A 20,088-nucleotide genomic window follows, 5' to 3' on the forward strand; every position below is an offset into this window, starting at 1 on the left:
TTTTTTTTTGGGGGGGGGGGGGGGGGGGATCTCAGCTGCTTGCCTCAGCCCTTTATTTTATTTTTTTTACATTTTTTTTTGCGGGGAGTATCCCTCTTCATTGATCTTTTTTTCTTTTCTTTTTTTCTGCTTTTTATATTAATTGTTCTACTTTAAATGTACCTATATCGTTAACAATACTATTTCCAAATGTATTTTAAACACGCCCAAAAAACTTCCTTTACGGTAATTTTTAATAATCATATTATTATTTACAAATCACTTTATCCTCAACGCATTTCCAAGTGAACATAATTTTGGGGCACACACACACACAAAAAAAATCAGTATAATCAATTTCGTTCCCACAATAAGTACAACAATTACTGTATATTGAACTTGTGTTTAATAATTTTATATCGGTAAAGCTCTTTGTTGGACAAACATAGATTGGTTATAGGGAAACTTTGGGTTACTGGTAAAGTTTAAAAGGAAGAACATTATGCAGTAGACCGTAAATAACTAAGTTTAGTGACTTGTTCCTTATTTATTGGGGAAATGTCTGTCAAGAAGTTTAGAAAAGACAATACTGTTCATCGGTGTTTTAATTTGTTTTCCCTCGTTAATTTTTGATTACGATGGCGATGCATGGTTATGTACAGTTAAAAGTCAAGATTCGATTTTTTTTGAAAGCATAGGACAGTTTCTTTACGCGTTTAAAAAAAAAATTAACACAGAGGCAAAAACCGGTTGTTGCAGTCTGAATGCGATTAAGGTCTATTAAAAAAAAAGTTAATTAAAAAAAAAATTAGCTCCAAACGGCACTTGAACCCAGAGCGTCGAAATGTTATTCCGAATCCGTAACCACTGCACTATGCTGCTCGACTAGAAAAACACAATCCAAAGATGTGTTATCACTTATTCAGTCGTGGTAGTTTGAAAGCTCACCATCTTCGCCGAATAACTCGAGCACGTTTTTTTCGGTCAGTAAATGATCGTACTGTCGGTTTTGAGCCCCGCTGTTTCAAGCTTTTCACCTAAATTAAACAAGAATGTCACAGTTCGTGTCTATGGTGCAAGGTAGCCGACCGTCTCATTGTAGCCAAGTTACGACAGTTGCTCGATTGACGCATTTCACGTCTTCAATATTGTGTCTGAGCTCATTTCCCAATTAGCTGCCTTTAAAACCAGAATGTCATGCAATTGTAGCATGCGTTGGAGGTTTCTTTTAGATGGGTAAGGACCTTTAAGATGCGATATCGTCGTATAAATGATGAAATTAACTTTGAAAGTGGGAACTTCGGAAGCAAAGTTGCCAGCTACTCGGTATGCACGAGCTAACTTGAACGCCGAAGTAGTGGCTTCGAGTGTCCTGAGGTCAAGGTCGAGGAAATTGGGGGAATCCCAATTAGTGCGCATGCGTTTGTAAACGGTACGCTTGGTGACCAGAAGAAACACATCTCATCGCGAGTTCGTAAATGGGCGAACGTTGATCGCGCTGTAGCTTTTACTATAGTTGTTGTTTTTGACTGGTTGAACGAAATGGTCTGTTCAAAGCTGAGATGATTGTCTTGAAATTGAATGACTGTCTGTAATAATGATTTTGTTGACCAGAATGTTGGGGAGAATAAAACTTTTTTCGTTTATGTGGTAGTGAAGTCGGTTATGTTAAACCTCTTTTTTTTTTAATGATTGTGTATCAGTAAAACTGTTTGGTTAGAGCGAAAGTTTTGGGCTACTGGTCAATTTAAAAAGGCAGAACTCAAGTTTTTGGGGGAATCAAGATATAAGGTGTAGTGAAAAGAAGATAAGTTCAGTAACTTTCATATTAATTGGGAAAATGTGTGTCCAAATTTTTACAAAAGATAAATTGTTGTACTTAGGTGTTAGTAAATTATGTTTGTCCTCGTTAATTGTGAACAGGATGTATGTTTATGTAAAGTTGAAAGTCAAGATTGGATTTGTTTATCCTACGCGCGCGCGTGTGTGCATGTGTGTTAGACATAGAACACTTTATTATCTCAATTTCGAGAAACTCGGGTGTGGTGAATCACAACAAACAACATAAAACGTAAGAAAATAAATAAAATATCGAGGCGCAAATAATCAGCTCATAATAGTGTGTGTGTGTGTGTGTGTGTGTGTGTGTGTGTGTGTGTGTGTGTGTGTGTGTGTGTGTGTGTAGGGGGGTGGGGGTGCACACGCACACACACTGTTGAACACACACACACACACACGCACGCGCACACAAACAAACGCACAATTATACCCGCACACACGCACGCACAGGCACTCGCACAAATAAATAAACACTTTCACACACACGCACACGCACACACACACACACACACACACACACACAAACACACACCCTTCCCCCCACACACACACATGTGCGCGCGTGCACTGCACTGAAACGAATGAATGAATGAACAGACGCACACCTACACACACACGCATGCACGCACGCACACACACACCCACACACACACACGCACACTCACACAAACACACACTCACACATGCACACAAAGACGCCCATTTACATAGAAACACCCCCTTCTATAAGCGGGGATGAAATTTTAAGAGTGGTGGCCAGTGACCCAGAACGAACAAAAGTCAAAGCTGGCAACTCAGGTTTGTATTCAGGGAAATTTACACGAAATGCACGCACAAGATACGACTTGTCTTTCTATTTTCTCTCTTTGGGACTTTCATTTGCGTTAGATCGGTTTTATATGAAAAACCGAAGAAAAGGCCTGCTATTTTGCACTGAGAAACTTTGGAAGCAGCGTGTTTACTCCTGGGTTTCGCTGTAGTACAATTACCCTCACTTACTTCCTCGCTTGCTTCAAAAGTAAGCACTTTTTCCGTCCCATGCATGCGAAATTGAGGATGTACTTCCGATGTCGCTCAAAACGTAGGAAGTTGTCGCAAACTACCATCAATTACTTCCTCGCTTTGCTTCGAAGTAAGCCCTTCTTCCGGCCCATGCATACGAAAGTGAGGTAAGTTCTTCCGATGTCACTCAAAACTTCGGGAGTTTTCGCGAACTTCCCCCATAAGCATACGGGCACAGACAATGGGACTGCATTTCAGCAATTAATTAAATATCTGAAAATTCGGATTAAATTAAATATTTTGTAATCGATCCTAACAAGATTTCATCTTATTCTTCATGATTTCTTTATTCCAAAAACATATAGATACGTAATGTTTGGATTAAAAACAAGCTCAGTAAGTTAAAAAGAAATCAAAACTTGACTAAATGTAAAAAGAAAACCACGCTTTCCTGTCACGCGCAAACGCCACTGCGCAGTACCGGCTTGTCAATTTCTCTAATTTGTTCACGTGAAAATGAGAGCGATTTTCTTGCTGTGGGGTATTGACCAAGCTATAATTATTGTCTTCGTGAAAAAACGCAGTGCGTTCAATTAATTCTGTGAGTCTGACAGATTGACTAAATGTTGTCATTTCGCTTCACGTGACTTGTTGGGTTGTGGCTATCAAAACTCGTTCAACAGAGTGACATCTCATGTAACTAAAACTATACCTTACAGTTACTGGGTGATTTTGAAAGCTCAATAACACAAGTCCTAAGAGTTAAGACATGCTAAAATGCTTTTAGTTGGAAACAAGTTTGCATTCTCGACCGAGCAAATCCATCCCGTTCGAAAGTGATTTCCCATGGACGCGTGACGTAAAGTCAGGAATCAGCCGGGTTGAACGCTCTGTCTTCTTGCCGTGAACAAAATAAACGGACCTGAGTGTCGACTGCCGCTGCTCCAAATTGCGAAACTGGCTAGATCGACCAACACGATTGGTGCAGACAGACGGGTATTTCTCGTGACGTCAATTGTCAATAGGAACACAGCTACTGGATTTTTCCAGTTTGGAATTTTTGAGTACTGTCTCCATAGTCTTTCGCTGGTTCAGTATTCTGATCATCTTCATATTATGAGGTACGATCTTTTGGCGATTTTGAAGGGGTACAAGATATTGGGAAAATTGAGGACATTTTATTGTTTCTCTTCTCTGAACACTTATCTGCTGGGGTTAATTTCCCAATCTCATTTAGGCTGATCGTGAATTTCTTCTTGTGCTGCAGAATGGCGTCAGGCGATGACACTGATTTCCATGAGTTCTGCAAAGAAAAGGGTCTAACCGACTGTACGGTTAGTGAACTGGAACGCAATGGCTACACGACGATGTCAACATTTCTAGAACTGACTGCGGAAGACATCAAAACTGAAGACTTCAAAAAAATCCCTTTTAGAGAGCGACGTCATCTTCAGAGGGTTTTGAAAGAACAAAGTAAGTTGATTTTTTTTAGTCTGTCAAAACAGATTTAAAGATGTGTTTTTTTTACATTAAGTCAAGTTTTGACTAAAAGTTTTAACATAGAGGTATGGCAATCCGAATGGTGCAAATGTCCCTTCTAGCTCTTGATGTATAAATAACGCATTATTTAGCTAAATAACGCGTTATTTAGCTAAACAATGCTTTATTTAACTATATCATGCATTATTTAGCTAAATAATGCATTGTTTAACTTAAACAATGCATTATTTACAGATACAGAAAAAAGAGAGCACAAAGCACTAAACAATGCATTATTTAGCATAAATAATAGATTGTGTCTGTAAATAACTCATTATTTATAAATAATTACGCGTGTTCTCTAAACAATATATTATATGTAAATAAAGTGTTATTTAGATAAATAAAATATTATTTAAATAAATAAAATATTATTTAGATAAATAAAATATTATTTGGATAAATAAAATATTGTATGTAAATAAAATATTATTTAGATAAATAAAATATTATTTAGATAAATAAAATATTATTTAGATAAATAAAATATTATTTAGATAAATAATTTATTATTTACTGTTTTTGCCTTGAAATAGTATTATTACGCTAAATAATGCTTTATATAGCTATATAATAGGTTTCCGCTATATAATTCATGATTTGGTAAATAATACATTATATACCGTAAATAAAATATTATTTACCGTAAACAATATTCATTGTTTAGCGCAGTGCATCGAAGCCGATATTTCTCTTGTTGTTTTTTACCACGTGTTTCCGTGGATCCACGAGAGCTCTGTTGATTCTCAAACTGACCAATCAGACAACTAGCATCTGTCTCGGCGTACTAAAGCTACATCCGCTTCGCTTCCGACCATCTTCTTGTCAGGTGGCTAACTTCAACTGATGGTACAACAGCAGCAATTTAGTTCGCAGTCGTTCATTCTCCATGTCCAGATGTAAAAGATGTTCCCCCATAAAACTTTAAAATACGAACCCTTTGCAGTGCCAGTTCCTGGACAACCGCTGTAGTTAGAGTTCTGATCAATTCAGCGGGAACGTTCCCTTGTGCTTGTGTAGCCATCTTGATTACATTTGGATTGGATTGGATTGGATAAGATTTACAGTCCAGTGAGGTTACCCTCATGGAAATTCGGGCTGCTTTCTCCCCGGGGAAAGCGAGCTGCCATACACACGGCGCTACCCATATTTTTTTTTTCCTGCATGCGTGTATTCATGTTTCCTGAGACTTAATGCCGTGTGAGATGGAATTTTTTTTTTACTTTATTCCAAGTCCCACGGGTATTTGATGGACATTTTTATCTATGCCTATACAATTTTGCCAGGAAAGACCCTTTTGTCAATCGTGGGATCTTTAACGTGCACACCCCAATGTAGTGTACACGAAGGGACCTCGGTTTTTCGTCTCATCCGAAAGACTAGCACTTGAACCCACCATCTAGGTTAGGAAAGGGGGGAGAAAATTGCGGCCTGACCCAGGCCTGAACACGCAACCTCTCGCTTCCGAGCGCAAGTGCGTTACCACTCGGCCACCCAGTCCCTTGGCAGAACCGGATGTGGAGTACCGGATACTGGGTTTGCCAAGACAGTGGAGAATCAACAGCGCTCTCTCGGATCCACGGAAACACGTGGAAAAAAAAAAACAAGAGAAAAAACGGCTTCGCGATGCGCTAAACAATGAATTGTTTACGGTATATAATATTTTATTTACGGTATATAATGTATTATTTACCAAATCATGAATTATATAGCGGAACCCTATTATATGTATAGGTTACAACACGAGTGGTTTTTTATATGGCTTGTATTTCAGTCAAGACCCAGCGGATGAATATCATCGGGAGACACGAGCCTCTGGCGAGTGGCTCTCGATTGATATTCCCGCTGGGTCTTGACTGAAATACAAGCCATATAAAAAACCACGAGTGTTGTAATCTGTATATCCCATTCTACCATCAAACACAAAGTGTAGACTACTAGCGGCACTGTTGCGATCTGTGCAGGGTAAAACTGTTGCCAGCGAGACTTAGCCCTTTTGCAACCTTAAACTAAGTGACCGTCGCTGAAAAAATAAAACGAATGAGTGCATCGATAAGTACGCGGTAACACTACTTTCAGACCATTTAAAAGCTTTAAGTAAAGGTTCATAAGTTGCAAGAAAGTAATGAAGTCGAATAGAAATTAATTTAGTTGAAGCGCACAATTCTTTTGTTTTGCGTTTCAGGTCGGCAGAACGGGCGAAACGGGTTTGGGACCCATTTGGCTTACTCGATTCAGAATTGATTCCACGTTGTTTTTCTCGAACGTGTGTAATTAGGCTTATTGACAGAGAAGCAAATTTTAGGGAACAAATATGTAGGTTTAGATTTAACTATTTGCTCCCTATTTGAAATGTATCTACGTGATAAACTGTTTTGCGAGTGTGTTTGCATGGATGAACTTAAACTGGTATGGGTGTGACTCTGTGAGGAAAACGCGACCGACACGTCTGTCACCGCCGATTGATTGCATTTTGAAGGAATATGACTGGATTACGGAAAAATATGTGGACTTACTGCAGAGCCAGGCAAAAGAGTAGACTTGCTCGCAAAACACGTGAAACAGCCGATGTTTGATAGCTGAAGGCGCACACCAAAACACACTACCGACAGATTCTCAAAAGTCGTCTGCTAACGATGCAAGGGGAGGGTACTCGTGTTTTTGTTTTGGTTCGCTAGCATCTGGTTATCTTGAAAGTTGAATGTTCGTTTTTTTCGACCTGCATTGCTTTCATAATGAAAGAAACTTTTGCTTATTGCATCTCATACATCAGATCAGTTCTGAGATTCATTTTTGCGTGCAACTGATATGGTTTTCTGAGCCGTGCAATACGATTTTAGAACTTCATACAAATGTGTCACATTGTTCGGCGCGAGGTCAAAGGTCGGGAGGAAAGTAGTCCTTTGCCCAAATCGGAATCTGCACTATCATATATTTTTTGGAGTCCATGATGTATTTATTGAGCTATAAAAATACAACATATATACCCATACTGAAGTAACAGAGACAAAGAAGGGAGGTCATGGGATCCCAATAAACATGCCAGAACTGGGCCACTGCTGGCTTTTTGCTGGCAAGTTTGGTAAAGCTGGCCATAAAAAAACCAACACTGGGCCAATTATGGTTTGCCAACAAAGGCCCAGTTATGGCTTGCCATCACTGGCCCATCTCTGGCATTCCAGTAATATTGTCGGCCAGTAAAATGCCTTAATTGGCCCACTGTTGGCACGCCATTGGTGGCCCAGTGCTTGTTTGCCAGCATTGGGCCATAGGTGGCGATTTGCTGGCAATTATAGGTGGGTTTTTGCTGGCACGCCAGCAGTGGGCCAATGCTGGATAATTGCTGGCAAGAAGATCTGCGACAGCACAGCGGTATGACTTTCTCACTTGGAGTGACGTAATGTACAAACAAATGTCGAAATATCTTGACGTCACTCGTGATGATGACGCATTGTCAACTAAATCCGGCCCGCGGTGGTTCTGCAGATGTCCGGTTATTTGTTTTGCATTCAACTTCAAGGAATTTCCAAAGCACCTTCTTCGATTTCAGTACGCGTCCGATCTCCTCCGGCTAGAAGCAAGCGTGGTGAGTTTCACAAACAGTTGTGTGAGCAGGTCGTCGCAACGGCGTTAGATCTAGTATCTTCTTGTTCTTTTCCTCCGTTGTCGGTCTTTTTTTCAACTTTCTTCTGCTGGACGTTTGAGTCAGTTCGCAAAATATAATAGACTTTAAGAAGTCGTCCTCTCTGTAAGAAAGAATCTGCGCGCGCACGCGCGTGTGTGTGTGTGTGTGTGTGTGTGTGTGTGTGTGTGTGTGTGTGTGCGCCCGCGCGCGCGGTTGTGTGTGTGTGTGTGTGTGCGCCCGCGCGCGCGGTTGTGTGTGTGTGTGTGTGTGTGTGTGTGTGTGTGTGTGTGTGTGTGTGTGTGTGTGCCTTTTTCCTTTCTTTGTGTGATTGAGTTTGTTTTGTCTCTGTCAAAAGAAAAGCACCATAGGCATTACCATAAGCTTACTTGTAACCAAACAAATTGCATCTTGTGAATGTTGACATTGAGTATGTCAGTGTCTATTCACTCCAGGACAAAGATTTGTGCAAGTGTCTGACTGCCCAACTGGATAAGATGCAGCTCGCCTGGGTCTCAGTTCCTGAGAGAAACGCAAGAGAGCTGTCCGAGACAACGTAAGCTTCGCAGGTTAGATCAAAATACATATTCCTGTTGACCCCTTACTTCTGCTTGGCATTTTAGTCAGTTCAGAAAATATGATAGATTACAAGAAGTCGTCCTCTCTGTGAGAATGCCTCTGTGTGTGTATGTGTGTGTGTGTGTGTGTGTGTGTGTGTGTGTGTGTGTGTGTGTGCGTGTGCGTGTGCGCGTGTGTGTGTGTGAGCGCGCGCGCGTGCGTGCGTGCGCTGTTTGCTTGCATGCCTGCGTGTATGCTTGCGTTTGTTTGGTTGTTTGGGTGTGTGTGTGTGTGTGTGTGTGTGTGTGTGTGTGTGTGTGTGTGTGTGTGTGTGTGTGTGTGATATGGAATAATGAATTAAAACCAACAAAACTCGTTTGCTTTCATGTTTCAAGAGGTGAACGGCAGGAGGACTTGAGAGTTTCAATGGCTTACCGTAGGCTACGACGTCAGGACAAAGAAAAGAAGCGTTATCTCAACGTTGCGGATGCGAACAGAGAAATGACAGAATCAAGACAATCCTACGGAGGTTTACTGGGAAGTGAACAAAAAACATTCCTGCCTTTGGTCATCATGTCTCGAGTGTGAAATTTAGAACGCTGTACAAATAAAATAAAACAGTGAGCAACTGAAAACAAAGCGTACGTTTCTGTAATGTTTCGGTAATGAGTCGTTGCTGTTTGGAAGCTTTACATTTGTTTTGTTTTTAATATATATTACTGTATTGTTGTTGTGCCCGCTATAACTGCGTTGATGACGATATTCTGTCAAAACCACTGCCTTTACTTGCCAGATAAGTTACACGACAAATGTGATTAGCATTTCAATTGCATTTTACTGATGAATTTGATAATTACGCATATGCATATTGCTAATGTACAGCTTGACAGCATTGCCCTTTGCTTTATTTGCGCACGTCTTGCCGCCAGCATGGGTTGAAAAGTCCATTGATGTGCTGTGTTTTGTTATTGTTATTACATTCACAGTAAAAAATGACAAAACAAAGCATATTTATAGACTTCTAACAACCATCTATGGGCTAACAAGACTGTGCAGATCGAGTACATGAATAGAGCCGTCATTCTATCCGAATCAGTGGTATTGGTATATTTCCTGCAACTTATTGGCATTTTGCTGGCAATGGTAAAGACAGAAATATGGCATTTTGCCGGGCCACAACTGGCCCGGTAATTTCAGCAGGTAAAGGGCCATTAACGGAAAATATATGGAAAAAAGTTTTTTTTATATGGAACTAAAAACCTGCAAAATGCTGGCAAAATGCTGGCGAAATGCTGGCAAAATGCTGGGTTTTTGATGGCAAGCCATCAATAAGCCATCAAATAAATGATGGGTTTTTGCTGGCAAAATTCTGGCAAAATGATGGCAAAATGATGGCAAGCCATCAAAAAGCCATCAAATAAATGATGGGTTTTTGCTGGCAAAATTCTGGCAAAATGATGGCAAAATGATGGCAAGCCATCAAAAAGCCATCAAATAAATGATGGGTTTTTGCTGGCAAATTGCTGGCAAATTGCTGGAAAAATGATGGCAAGCCATCAAAAAGCCAGCAAATAAATGATGGGTTTTTGCTGGCAAAGTGCTGGCTTGCCAGTGATGGCCCATCAATTTGCCAATGTGCATACGGGTAATATGCCAGCATTGGGCCATAGGTGGGCCTTTGATGGCAGTAGTTCTGGCAACTGGCATTGCCATCAAAACGCCAGCAGTGGCCCAGTTCTGGCATGTTTATTGGGATATAGCTATATAAAGCATTATTTAGCGTAATAATACTATTTCAAGCCAAAAACAGTAAATAATAAATTATTTATCTAAATAATAAATTATTTATCTAAATAATATTTTTTTTATTTAAACAATATTTTATTTAGATCAATAATATTTTATTTACATATAATATTTTATTTATCTAAATAATATTTTATTTATCTAAATAATATTTTATTTATCTAAATAACACTTTATTTACATATAATATATTGTTTAGAGAAAACGCGTAATTATTTATAAATAATGAGTTATTTACAAACACAATCTCTTATTTATGCTAAACAATGCATTATTTACAGATACAGAAAAAAGAGAGCCCAGAGCACTAAATAATGCATTGTTTAATTTAAACAATGCATTATTTAGCTAAATAATGCATGATATAGCTAAATAAAGCATTGTTTAGCTAAATAACGCGTTATTTAGCTAAATAATGTGTTATTTAGACATCAAGAGCTAAAAGGGACATTTGCACCATTCCGATTGCCATATAGAGGGGGAATCGAGACGAGGGTCGTAGTGTATGTGTGTGTGTGTGTGTGTGTGTGTGTGTGTGTGTGTGTGTGTGTGTGTGTGTGTGTGTGTGTGTGTGCAGGGCCGGACCAAATGAGTTGTAAGGGGGGGGGGGGGGGTTCCTCCTTTTTTGGGGGGGCAAATCAGCGAAAAAAAAAATACACTCAAAGCCAGGTACATGCTTTTTCCAGGGGTGGGGTTCCGGAACCCCTGGAACCCCCCCCCCCCCCCAGGGTCCGGCCCTGGTGTGTGTGTGTGTGTGTGTGTGTGTGTGTGTGTGTGTGTGTGTGTGTGTGTGTATGTGTGTGTGTGTGTGTTTGTGGATTTCCAGCCATATGCGGACCAAATGGGATTAAATGGGGTCGTCCATCGCTATATCGCAGCAATTTGCGGACATCGGCCGAAAAATGTGACTATCTGCGGACGTCCTCAAATAGGCGGCCTTTGGTCCGCAAATTGCTGCAATATAGTGATGGATGTTTGCAAATAGCTGCACCTTCCTAAAAATGGAAATGCAAGTTGTCCTCATATTGCTGCAATATAGGTGTGGACAACGAGCCCTGTTTTGCACAGATTTGATATCCATTGTAATATCCATTTTCAGATTATACACAGATTTTACACATTTGCAGAGCAGCTCTGTATTTAGTGCCTACGTCGTTTTCAAACTGCTGTAAAATATGAACCAGGTAAAGCACGTCAAAAACAAAAGCAGATTTGTGGAGGACACTTCATGGCTGTTCGATTAGTGAATAGTGTGTAGTTGCTGTCTTATCTTCACTTCCTCATACAGTGTGTAATACGGGGTAAGGATGAAGTGACTCTTGATCGCAGACAAACAAGCTACAAAAATCGTAAAAAATGCATTTTTGTCATTGAGATAAAGATAGTCGTTGACGAATGTCATCCCTCTTTATAATCTACCAACGTGTTAAACAATCACATAAGTGAACAAAGTGTTGTTAACTGCAACGTGTGTGTGCTACATGTACATACATGAACTACACTACTCGTCATAAAAAAAAACTTGACACATGCGTTTGAGGGCAGATCTTTCTGATGAGGCCGTTGATCGTAAAACCAATTATATGACTGGAAAGGCCGTTTATTCCCCTAACTTATTCAGCAAACAGATTGAGATTACATGACGTAGTGTCGATACAGTGAAACCTACAATACAGACACCCCCCAAAATCAAATTCGCAAAATCAAGGTTCCCGCGTTAAAATTGACAAAAATCAGAACTGCGAAAACAAAACATGTTTAGCATGTCCTTAGACAGAACAATCAAATCTGCATCCAAATCAGTCAGTTTTGTTCACATATCTTTTCTACCAAGGACGCGGTGTAGGTGTCAATCCTCTCAGAAGGCATAAAAGGCAGTTTTTGAAGCCGTTTTTAGCGGGTAATGAGACAAAAAATGATACATTTGAGTAACTCGCCAACGCATTGCCTTCAAACTTTTGGAGATTGGTGCTAACACGTGTCGTAAAGTAAATACGGAATTTCAAGTCATTTGAGACATTAGGTCTGCTGTTATGTGTCATGTCAGAAAAATTTCTTAAATTGACCGTGGGTTTTTGCTGACTCATACAAAAATGTAATTTGCTGATATCTTAAAGAACAATGACGGATGCGCCACATACTCAAATTTCACGTACATATCTTATCAGACCTGGGTGGTATGAGGATTTCAACGCGAAAGTAGTTTTTAAAAAGTTGGTTTAAACATAAAGTTTATTTTAACAAAGGTTACAATCATGACATGTATACAAAGTTGACTCCTTCAGAGCGCTGAGCGCAAAATAATGTCGGCCTAGGCCTAGTAGCAAAGCTCACTGCTGACACGCTTAACTGACCAATGGCTCTTGAAAAAGCATTTTCCAATAATTTTTGTGTGCGTTTAAACAAGTGCGCTGAGAATAGCCATTGTTGAAACAGTATTAGATTTAAGGGTAAATTAAAGCTTTCATTTTTCTAAATGTATGCTAATTTTTTAATTTTTTTTATTCAATCGGACAGGGTACATCTTTATTTTTAAAACTCTTTCTGGTATGTCGCATAACAGCAAAACCAATATCTTAAATGACTTAAGATTTCGTGTGTAGTTTACGACATGTGTTAGCACAAATCTCCGAAAGTGTGAAGGCAATGCGTTGGCGAGTTACTCAAATGTATCATTTTGTGTCTCATTACCCGCTAAAACGGCTTCAAAAACTGCCTTTTATGTCTTCTGAGAGGATTGACACCTACACCGCTCGGCATGCCTTAGCGTCCATGGTAGACAAGATACATAAACAAAACTGACTGTTTTGGGTGCAGATGTGATTGTTCTGTTTAATGACATGCTAAACATGGTTCGATTTAATTGTTCTGATTTGTTGTCGATTTTATCGGGGGATCCTTGATTTTGCGAATTTGATTTTGGGGGGTGTCTATGTTGTAGGTTCCACTGTATCGACACTACGTCATGTAATCTCAATCTGTTCACTGAATAAGTTAGGGGAATAAACGGCCTTTCCAGTAATATAATTGGTTTTACGATCAACTGCCCTCAAACGCATGTGTAAAGTTTTGTATGACGAGTAGTGTAGAATTGTTTTCTCTTTTTTGTGTGATCATAAAATGTTACCCCCCCCCCCCCACACACACACACACACACACACACACACACACACACAAACACATACACAAACAGACAAACAAAGCGCAGCGAGGCAGTTGGTGAGAGCATTCTTAAAAGAGACAGTAAAGAACTCAAGATGGGTGAGATGCTTGTTCGTTTCTGCTCTGTGAAGCGCGCTGGGGCGTATGCATGTCTTTGTTTGCTTGTGAAGTGTTTTTTGTTTGTTTGTTCTGAGCGCGTGTCTGTCTGAGTGTATGTACCGTACAGTACTAATGTGTTTTGATAAATTAGTTCTGATTCTTCTTCTTCTTCTGCGTTCGTGGGCTGAAACTCCCACGTACACTCGTGGGTTTTTTTGCACGAGTGGAATTTTACGTGTATGACCGTTTTTTACCCCGCCATTTAGGCAGCCATACGCCGTTTTCGGAGGAAGCATGCTGGGTATTTTCGTGTTTTACAGCGGCCAACTGGATACAAATCCAGCGCGTTACCGACTGAGCTACATCCCCGCCATTAGTTCTGATTCATCTTGTTCGTACTTCTCCTAAGTTTCGCTCACTGTGCCGTGTGTGTGCGTGCGTGCCGCCGCGCTTGCGCGTTTGCATGTCTTCTAATGTTTTTATGTTTGGGGTATATGTAGGTGTTTGTGTGTGTGTATGTCTGCGTGTGTTAATTATATGGGTTTTCATGATGTTCAATTCGCTATGCTAAAATTGCATTGATTATAACAAAACAAAAGCACCGGATTTGTCTCTGATCAATACCTGTTCGTGTTGTACAGACACTTTTCAACAAACAAAAACACCCAGTGAAGAAAACGAATAAAACAAACAAACATTGCTTGTATTGATTCCATACGTAGGATATTTCCCTAAACAACACTTTCTTACACTGTGTAACTGATCTATGCTCAATCTTGTTTATTACGCTTCGGCGGATAAATCCGATCAATTGACCATTAAAAAATATACATTTTCTCTACAGTCGTCTTGACTTGGTTGCAAAATATGAATTCTTACGATTTGTGTCAATACCTCGTTTAACACAGTTTATGAAGAGTTGCAAGTTTACAGGGTGGTAAAAAGGGGCGGGGATGTAGCTCAGTCGGTAGCGCGCTGGATTTGTATCCAGTTGGCCGCTGTCAGCGTGAGTTCGTCCCCACGTTCGGCGAGAGATTTATTTCTCAGAGTCAACTTTGTGTTCAGACTCTCCTCGGTGTCCGAACACCCCCGTGTGTACACGCAAGCACAAGACCAAGTACGCACGAAAAAGATCCTGTAATCCATGTCAGAGTTCGGTGGGTTATGGAAACACGAAAATACCCAGCATGCCTACTCAACGAAAGCGGAGTGAGCTGACTATGCTCTCAGAGTATAGTGTGGGGAACCCAAATGGGCAAACGAGCTCACACGTAACCAGAAAAAAATTCTGGAACGCTGAAGAAGAAGAAGAAGAAGAAGAAGAAGAAGGGTGGTAAAAAAAATACCAACGCCCTATTATCTTTTTAATCTCATTTTTGACTGCGAAGAGAGATTTAAAAAATTTCTTCACAACATTTCTTCACAAAACAATAGCATAATCATGGCAAATTATGTCTTGCAAATTTAGTTGAAATTGTCGAGGCTGTCCAATGGAAGTGCTGGCTGCTCCTTTCTTATACCTGAATTTGACTTTAAATCTAGAGGCGGAGAAAATATGTAGCGCTTTTCATGTCAATAAGTCACGCCACGATGGAGTAACGTGATTGATTTTTGGCTCACGTAAGTGTAGCCTATGCGATGCTAACTTTTGTCTGTCTGTGCGTGCGTGCGTGCGTGCGTGCGTGCGTGCGTATGTATGTATGTATGTCTGTGGTAGAAACTTTAACATTTCGTCATTTGAAGACGTCACATTATGGCGTAAGAGGGTTAGACGTCACGCGAAGGAATTACTGAAAGTCTCGGTCATTGTTCTTTTGAGCGGGCCGAGACTAGTTGGAAGGCACTATGGCGGAAAAGAGAGTTATCTTTTCATGTCTTGGCGTCTCAAATCTTATTAGTCAGAAAGCGCATGCACGTAGTCTCGACCAGCGCGTGGTGTGCTTCTTTCTGAGTACTTTACGTCACAAATTGTACTTTACGTACTTGATGATGACGTAAGTTAATTGTATGTGTTCTATTTCGTTGACTGAGCACGGCCGGGACCAGTTGGCGTGAGCGCTGGGATTTCGAGTTTCATTCGACATGTCAATGCATCGCAGTATGAAATAATACAGGTAGGAGGTTAGTTCTTGTACTTTGGGTCAACCAAAGTCGATAAATGCATTCTTCACTATGGTATTGAGTCTGATTTCGTCGTCCATCTTGAATCGAAAAGCACTCTTCTTACAAAACAAAAACAACTTCGTTGCGAGCTACGGCGAAGCGTCGCATGTCAAAACTTGAGAAGCGATGTTGGGGTCAAAGTACCACGCCGTAGCTGCGGGTTTTTGGTATACAGATTTCGTTTGCTTACAAAAAGAAGATATTTTTATATTATCAGATCAGCTTTGCAAAGGAGATACTTACAAAAAAGTCGGATGCGTGGCGACAACTGCTATTTACTGAAAAGGAAGGAGATGACGAGAGAGAGAGAGAGAGGGGGGGGGAGGGGTGGTCCGGGGAGAAGTGGAGGGCAAAGGGGGACAGAGCCGATACGATTACGATGTTGAGAAGGGGGGGGTGGGGGGACAGCAAATATTTGCATGCACGTGGTGGTCAGTAACAATTATCGTCACACGACTTGCCGTTTGCTTTTAATCCTATTCACATGTGTTCATCTTGTCCTTGTATTATTTTCTGGTGTTTTTTTTTCTCTGTCAGAAGAAAATCGCATTTCATGCATGAAGACATGACGGGCTGGATAAAACATATCTGAGTGAAACGTTATTCCTTTCAGAGTCCGACTTCGATTTCTTTTTACATTTAGTCAAGTTTTGACTAAATGTTTTAACGTAGAGGGGGGAATCGAGACGAGGGTCGTGGTGTATGTGCGTGTGTCTGTGTGTGTGTGTGTGTGTAGAGCGATTCAGACTAAACTACTGGACCGATCTTTATGAAATTTGACATGAGAGTTCCTGGGTATGAAATCCCCGAACGTTTTTTTCATTTTTTTGATAAATGTCTTTGATGACGTCATATCCGGCTTTTCGTGAAAGTTGAGGCGGCACTGTCACGCCCTCATTTTTCAACCAAATTGGTTGAAATTTTGGTCAAGTAATCTTCGACGAAGCCCGGACTTCGGTGTTGCATTTCAGCTTGGTGGCTTAAAAATTAATTAATGACTTTGGTCATTAAAAATCTGAAAATTGTAAAAAAAAAATAAACATTTATAAAACGATCCAAATTTACGTTTATCTTATTCTCCATCATTTGCTGATTCCAAAAACATATAAATATGTTATATTCGGATTAAAAACAAGCTCTGAAAATTAAATATATAAAAATTATTATCAAAATTAAATTGTCCAAATCAATTTAAAAACACTTTCATCTTATTCCCTGTCGGTTCCTGATTCCAAAAACATATAGATATGATATGTTTGGATTAAAAACACGCTCAGAAAGTTAAAACAAAGAGAGGTACAGAAAAGCGTGCTATCCTTCTTAGCGCAACTACTACCCCGCTCTTCTTGTCAATTTCACTGCCTTTGCCATGAGCGGTGGACTGACGATGCTACGAGTATACGGTCTTGCTGAAAAATGGCATTGCGTTCAGTTTCATTCGGTGAGTTCGACAGCTACTTGACTAAATATTGTATTTTCGCCTTACGCGACTTGTTTCTTTTTCTGTTTACATTTAGTCAAGTTTTGACCAAATGTTTTAACGTAGAGGGGAGAATCGAGACGAGGGTCGTGGTGTATGTGCGTGTGTGTGTGTGTGTGTGTGTGTGTGTGTGTGTGTGTGTGTGTGTGTGTCTGTGTGTGTGTGTAGAGCGATTCAGACTAAACTACTGGACCGATCTTTATGAAATTTGACATGAGAGTTCCTGGGTATGATATCCCCGAACGTGTTTTTCATTTTTTTGATAAATGTCTTTGATGACGTCATATCCGGCTTTTCGTGAAAGTTGAGGCGGCACTGTCACGCTCTCATTTTTCAACCAAATTGGTTGAAATTTTGGTCAAGTAATCTTCGACGAAGCCCGGACTTCGGTATTGCATTTCAGCTTGGTGGCTTAAAAATTAATTAATGACTTTGGTCATTAAAAATCGGAAAATTGTAAAAAAAAAATAAAAAATTTATAAAACGATCCAAATTTACGTTTATCTTATTCTCCATCATTTGCTGATTCCAAAAACATATAAATATGTTATATTCGGATTAAAAACAAGCTCTGAAAATTAAATATATAAAAATTATTATCAAAATTAAATTGTCCAAATCAATTTAAAAACACTTTCATCTTATTCCTTGTCGGTTCCTGATTCCAAAAACATATAGATATGATATGTTTGGATTAAAAACACGCTCAGAAAGTTAAAACAAAGAGAGGTACAGAAAAGCGTGCTATCCTTCTTAGCGCAACTACTACCCCGCTCTTCTTGTCAATTTCACTGCCTTTGCCATGAGCGGTGGACTGACGATGCTACGAGTATACGGTCTTGCTGAAAAATGGCATTGCGTTCAGTTTCATTCTGTGAGTTCGACAGCTACTTGACTAAATATTGTATTTTCGCCTTACGCGACTTGTTTTTCAACTATATTGGTTGAAATTTTGGTCAAGTAATCTTCGACGAAGCCCGGACTTTGGTATTGCATTTCAGCTTGAAGGCTTACACATTAATTTATGAGTTTGCTCATTAAAGTTGTCATTAAAATCGATTTTTCGCAAACAGATTTAAAATTGATTACATCGTATTCTTCATCACATTCTGAATCTAAAAATATTAACAGCTATTGTGTTTTCAGCGTAGCAATAGGGTCCGATATTTAGACGAGACAAGTATAATGCCGACGAGTCGAAGACGAGTCGCATTATACTTGTTCGAGTCTAAATATCGGACCCTATTGCTACGCTGAAAACACAATAGAGATTATATAGCTGTTATGACCTTGATTTGTTGTTCCAAACTTACAAAATGACAGTTTTTGCGTCGATGCGTTGATCTCAGGTTTTGATAGCAGACAAACTTCTTACGCGCATCATGTTCGCGCAGACATGCACACCGCTACACGCTTTCTGACTTTGGAAGAAAAACTGACTCCAAGTGCATTCGACTTCACAACACAGTTGTTGAAACAGCCTTTTAAGTTGTCAGTGTATGCTGTTGTCGATAGAAACATCGCCGTGGTACAGATGAGTGAACCGGAATCATGCGTCGGCCATTTTTCTCAATATGCTTTTGGATATTGAGTAAAATGGCCGACTTCCGCCGCATTATGCTTTGATGATCGGAAGAGACCATCCAATCACAGCCCCCGAATTCCCCCACGTGTTCATCAGAATAGCTATATATACATATATCATGTTTACTCTTAAAATGTGATCACAATTAGCGAAAATAGATTAATTAATCTTACGATTAAAATTTAAGATATCGATCCAAAAATGATTTCATCTTATTCTTTATCTTTCCTGATTCCAAAAACATATAGACACAAGAGGCGAAGCCATCAAGGCTCACGTAAGAAATCGACAAACAGTAACACAAACTCAATCACTCCGTCACACACACACACACACACACACACACACACACACACACACACACACACACACACACACACACACACACACACACACACACACACAACACACACACACACACACACACACAGAAAGAGCATTGGTGAAACTGTGCAAGAAAGCGAGACACTAGATCTAGATCTGTCTGTCTGCATGTAGCCTACTTACAGGGACACGACTGCCAACTAGTCTCGGCCCGCTCAAAATAATAATGACCGAGACTTTTAGTACTTCCTTCGCGTGACGTCTAACCCTCTTACGTCATAATGTGACGTCAATGTAATGTGACGTCTTCAAATGTTAGAGTTTCTACCACAGACATACACACGCACGCACGCACGCACATACGCACGCACGCACAGACAGACACAGTTACGATCGTATAGGCTACACTTACGTGAGCCAATGATAGATTGTATTCAAAACAAGTTCAGAAAGTTAACAAGAATACAGAAAAGCGCGCTTTCCTGCTTAGCACAATATGCTACCGCGCTAATCTGGCGTGTCAATATCACTACGTTTTGCACGTGGGAGGTGAGTGATTTCCTTCACGCGGGGATTCACGAAGCTGTACTGTCTTGGTAAAAAATACAGTGCGTTCAGTTTCATCCCGTGAGTTCGACAGCTTGACTAAATGTAGTAATTTCGCCTTACGCGACTTGTTTATGTTTATACTCGACCATTATTTTGATGTTTTACTAGTTTAATACTTTGATGAGATACTGTTCATTTTAGGTATGAAATGTTATTACCAATTCAGTGCCCCATATGGCTTTTTGACCAATCAGGACGGATTCTAGGTGACCTGTTAAATGTTATAACGTTCAGGCAGGGACCCTTTTTTGTATATCAAGCTAAAAATTGACAAAACAAATAAAAAAATTAAATCAACAATATCAGCGTGATTTATTCTAC

The 20,088-nt window shown here is 39.9% G+C and overlaps 1 protein-coding gene and 1 long non-coding RNA gene across 2 annotated transcripts in view; both read left to right on the forward strand.

The window, feature by feature from the left end:
• The first annotated feature begins 3,585 nt into the window (after positions 1-3,585).
• Positions 3,586-20,088, forward strand: part of LOC138946326 (uncharacterized) — a 176,791-nt gene continuing 160,288 nt past the window's right edge. Inside the window, exons 1-2 of the mRNA XM_070317877.1 lie at positions 3,586-3,941; positions 4,088-4,293. Of these exons, the coding sequence (XP_070173978.1) occupies positions 3,937-3,941; positions 4,088-4,293 (211 nt within the window). The 5' untranslated portion in view covers positions 3,586-3,936. The remainder of the gene's footprint in view (positions 3,942-4,087; positions 4,294-20,088) is intronic.
• On the forward strand, positions 7,679-9,178 carry LOC138946223 (uncharacterized). The gene is made up of 3 exons (XR_011449213.1): positions 7,679-7,945; positions 8,437-8,550; positions 8,935-9,178. It is a non-coding gene; the product is annotated as an uncharacterized lncRNA (long non-coding RNA).

Source organism: Littorina saxatilis, linkage group LG1, assembly GCF_037325665.1.
Source record: "Littorina saxatilis isolate snail1 linkage group LG1, US_GU_Lsax_2.0, whole genome shotgun sequence".
Lineage (NCBI taxonomy): Eukaryota > Metazoa > Mollusca > Gastropoda > Littorinimorpha > Littorinidae > Littorina > Littorina saxatilis.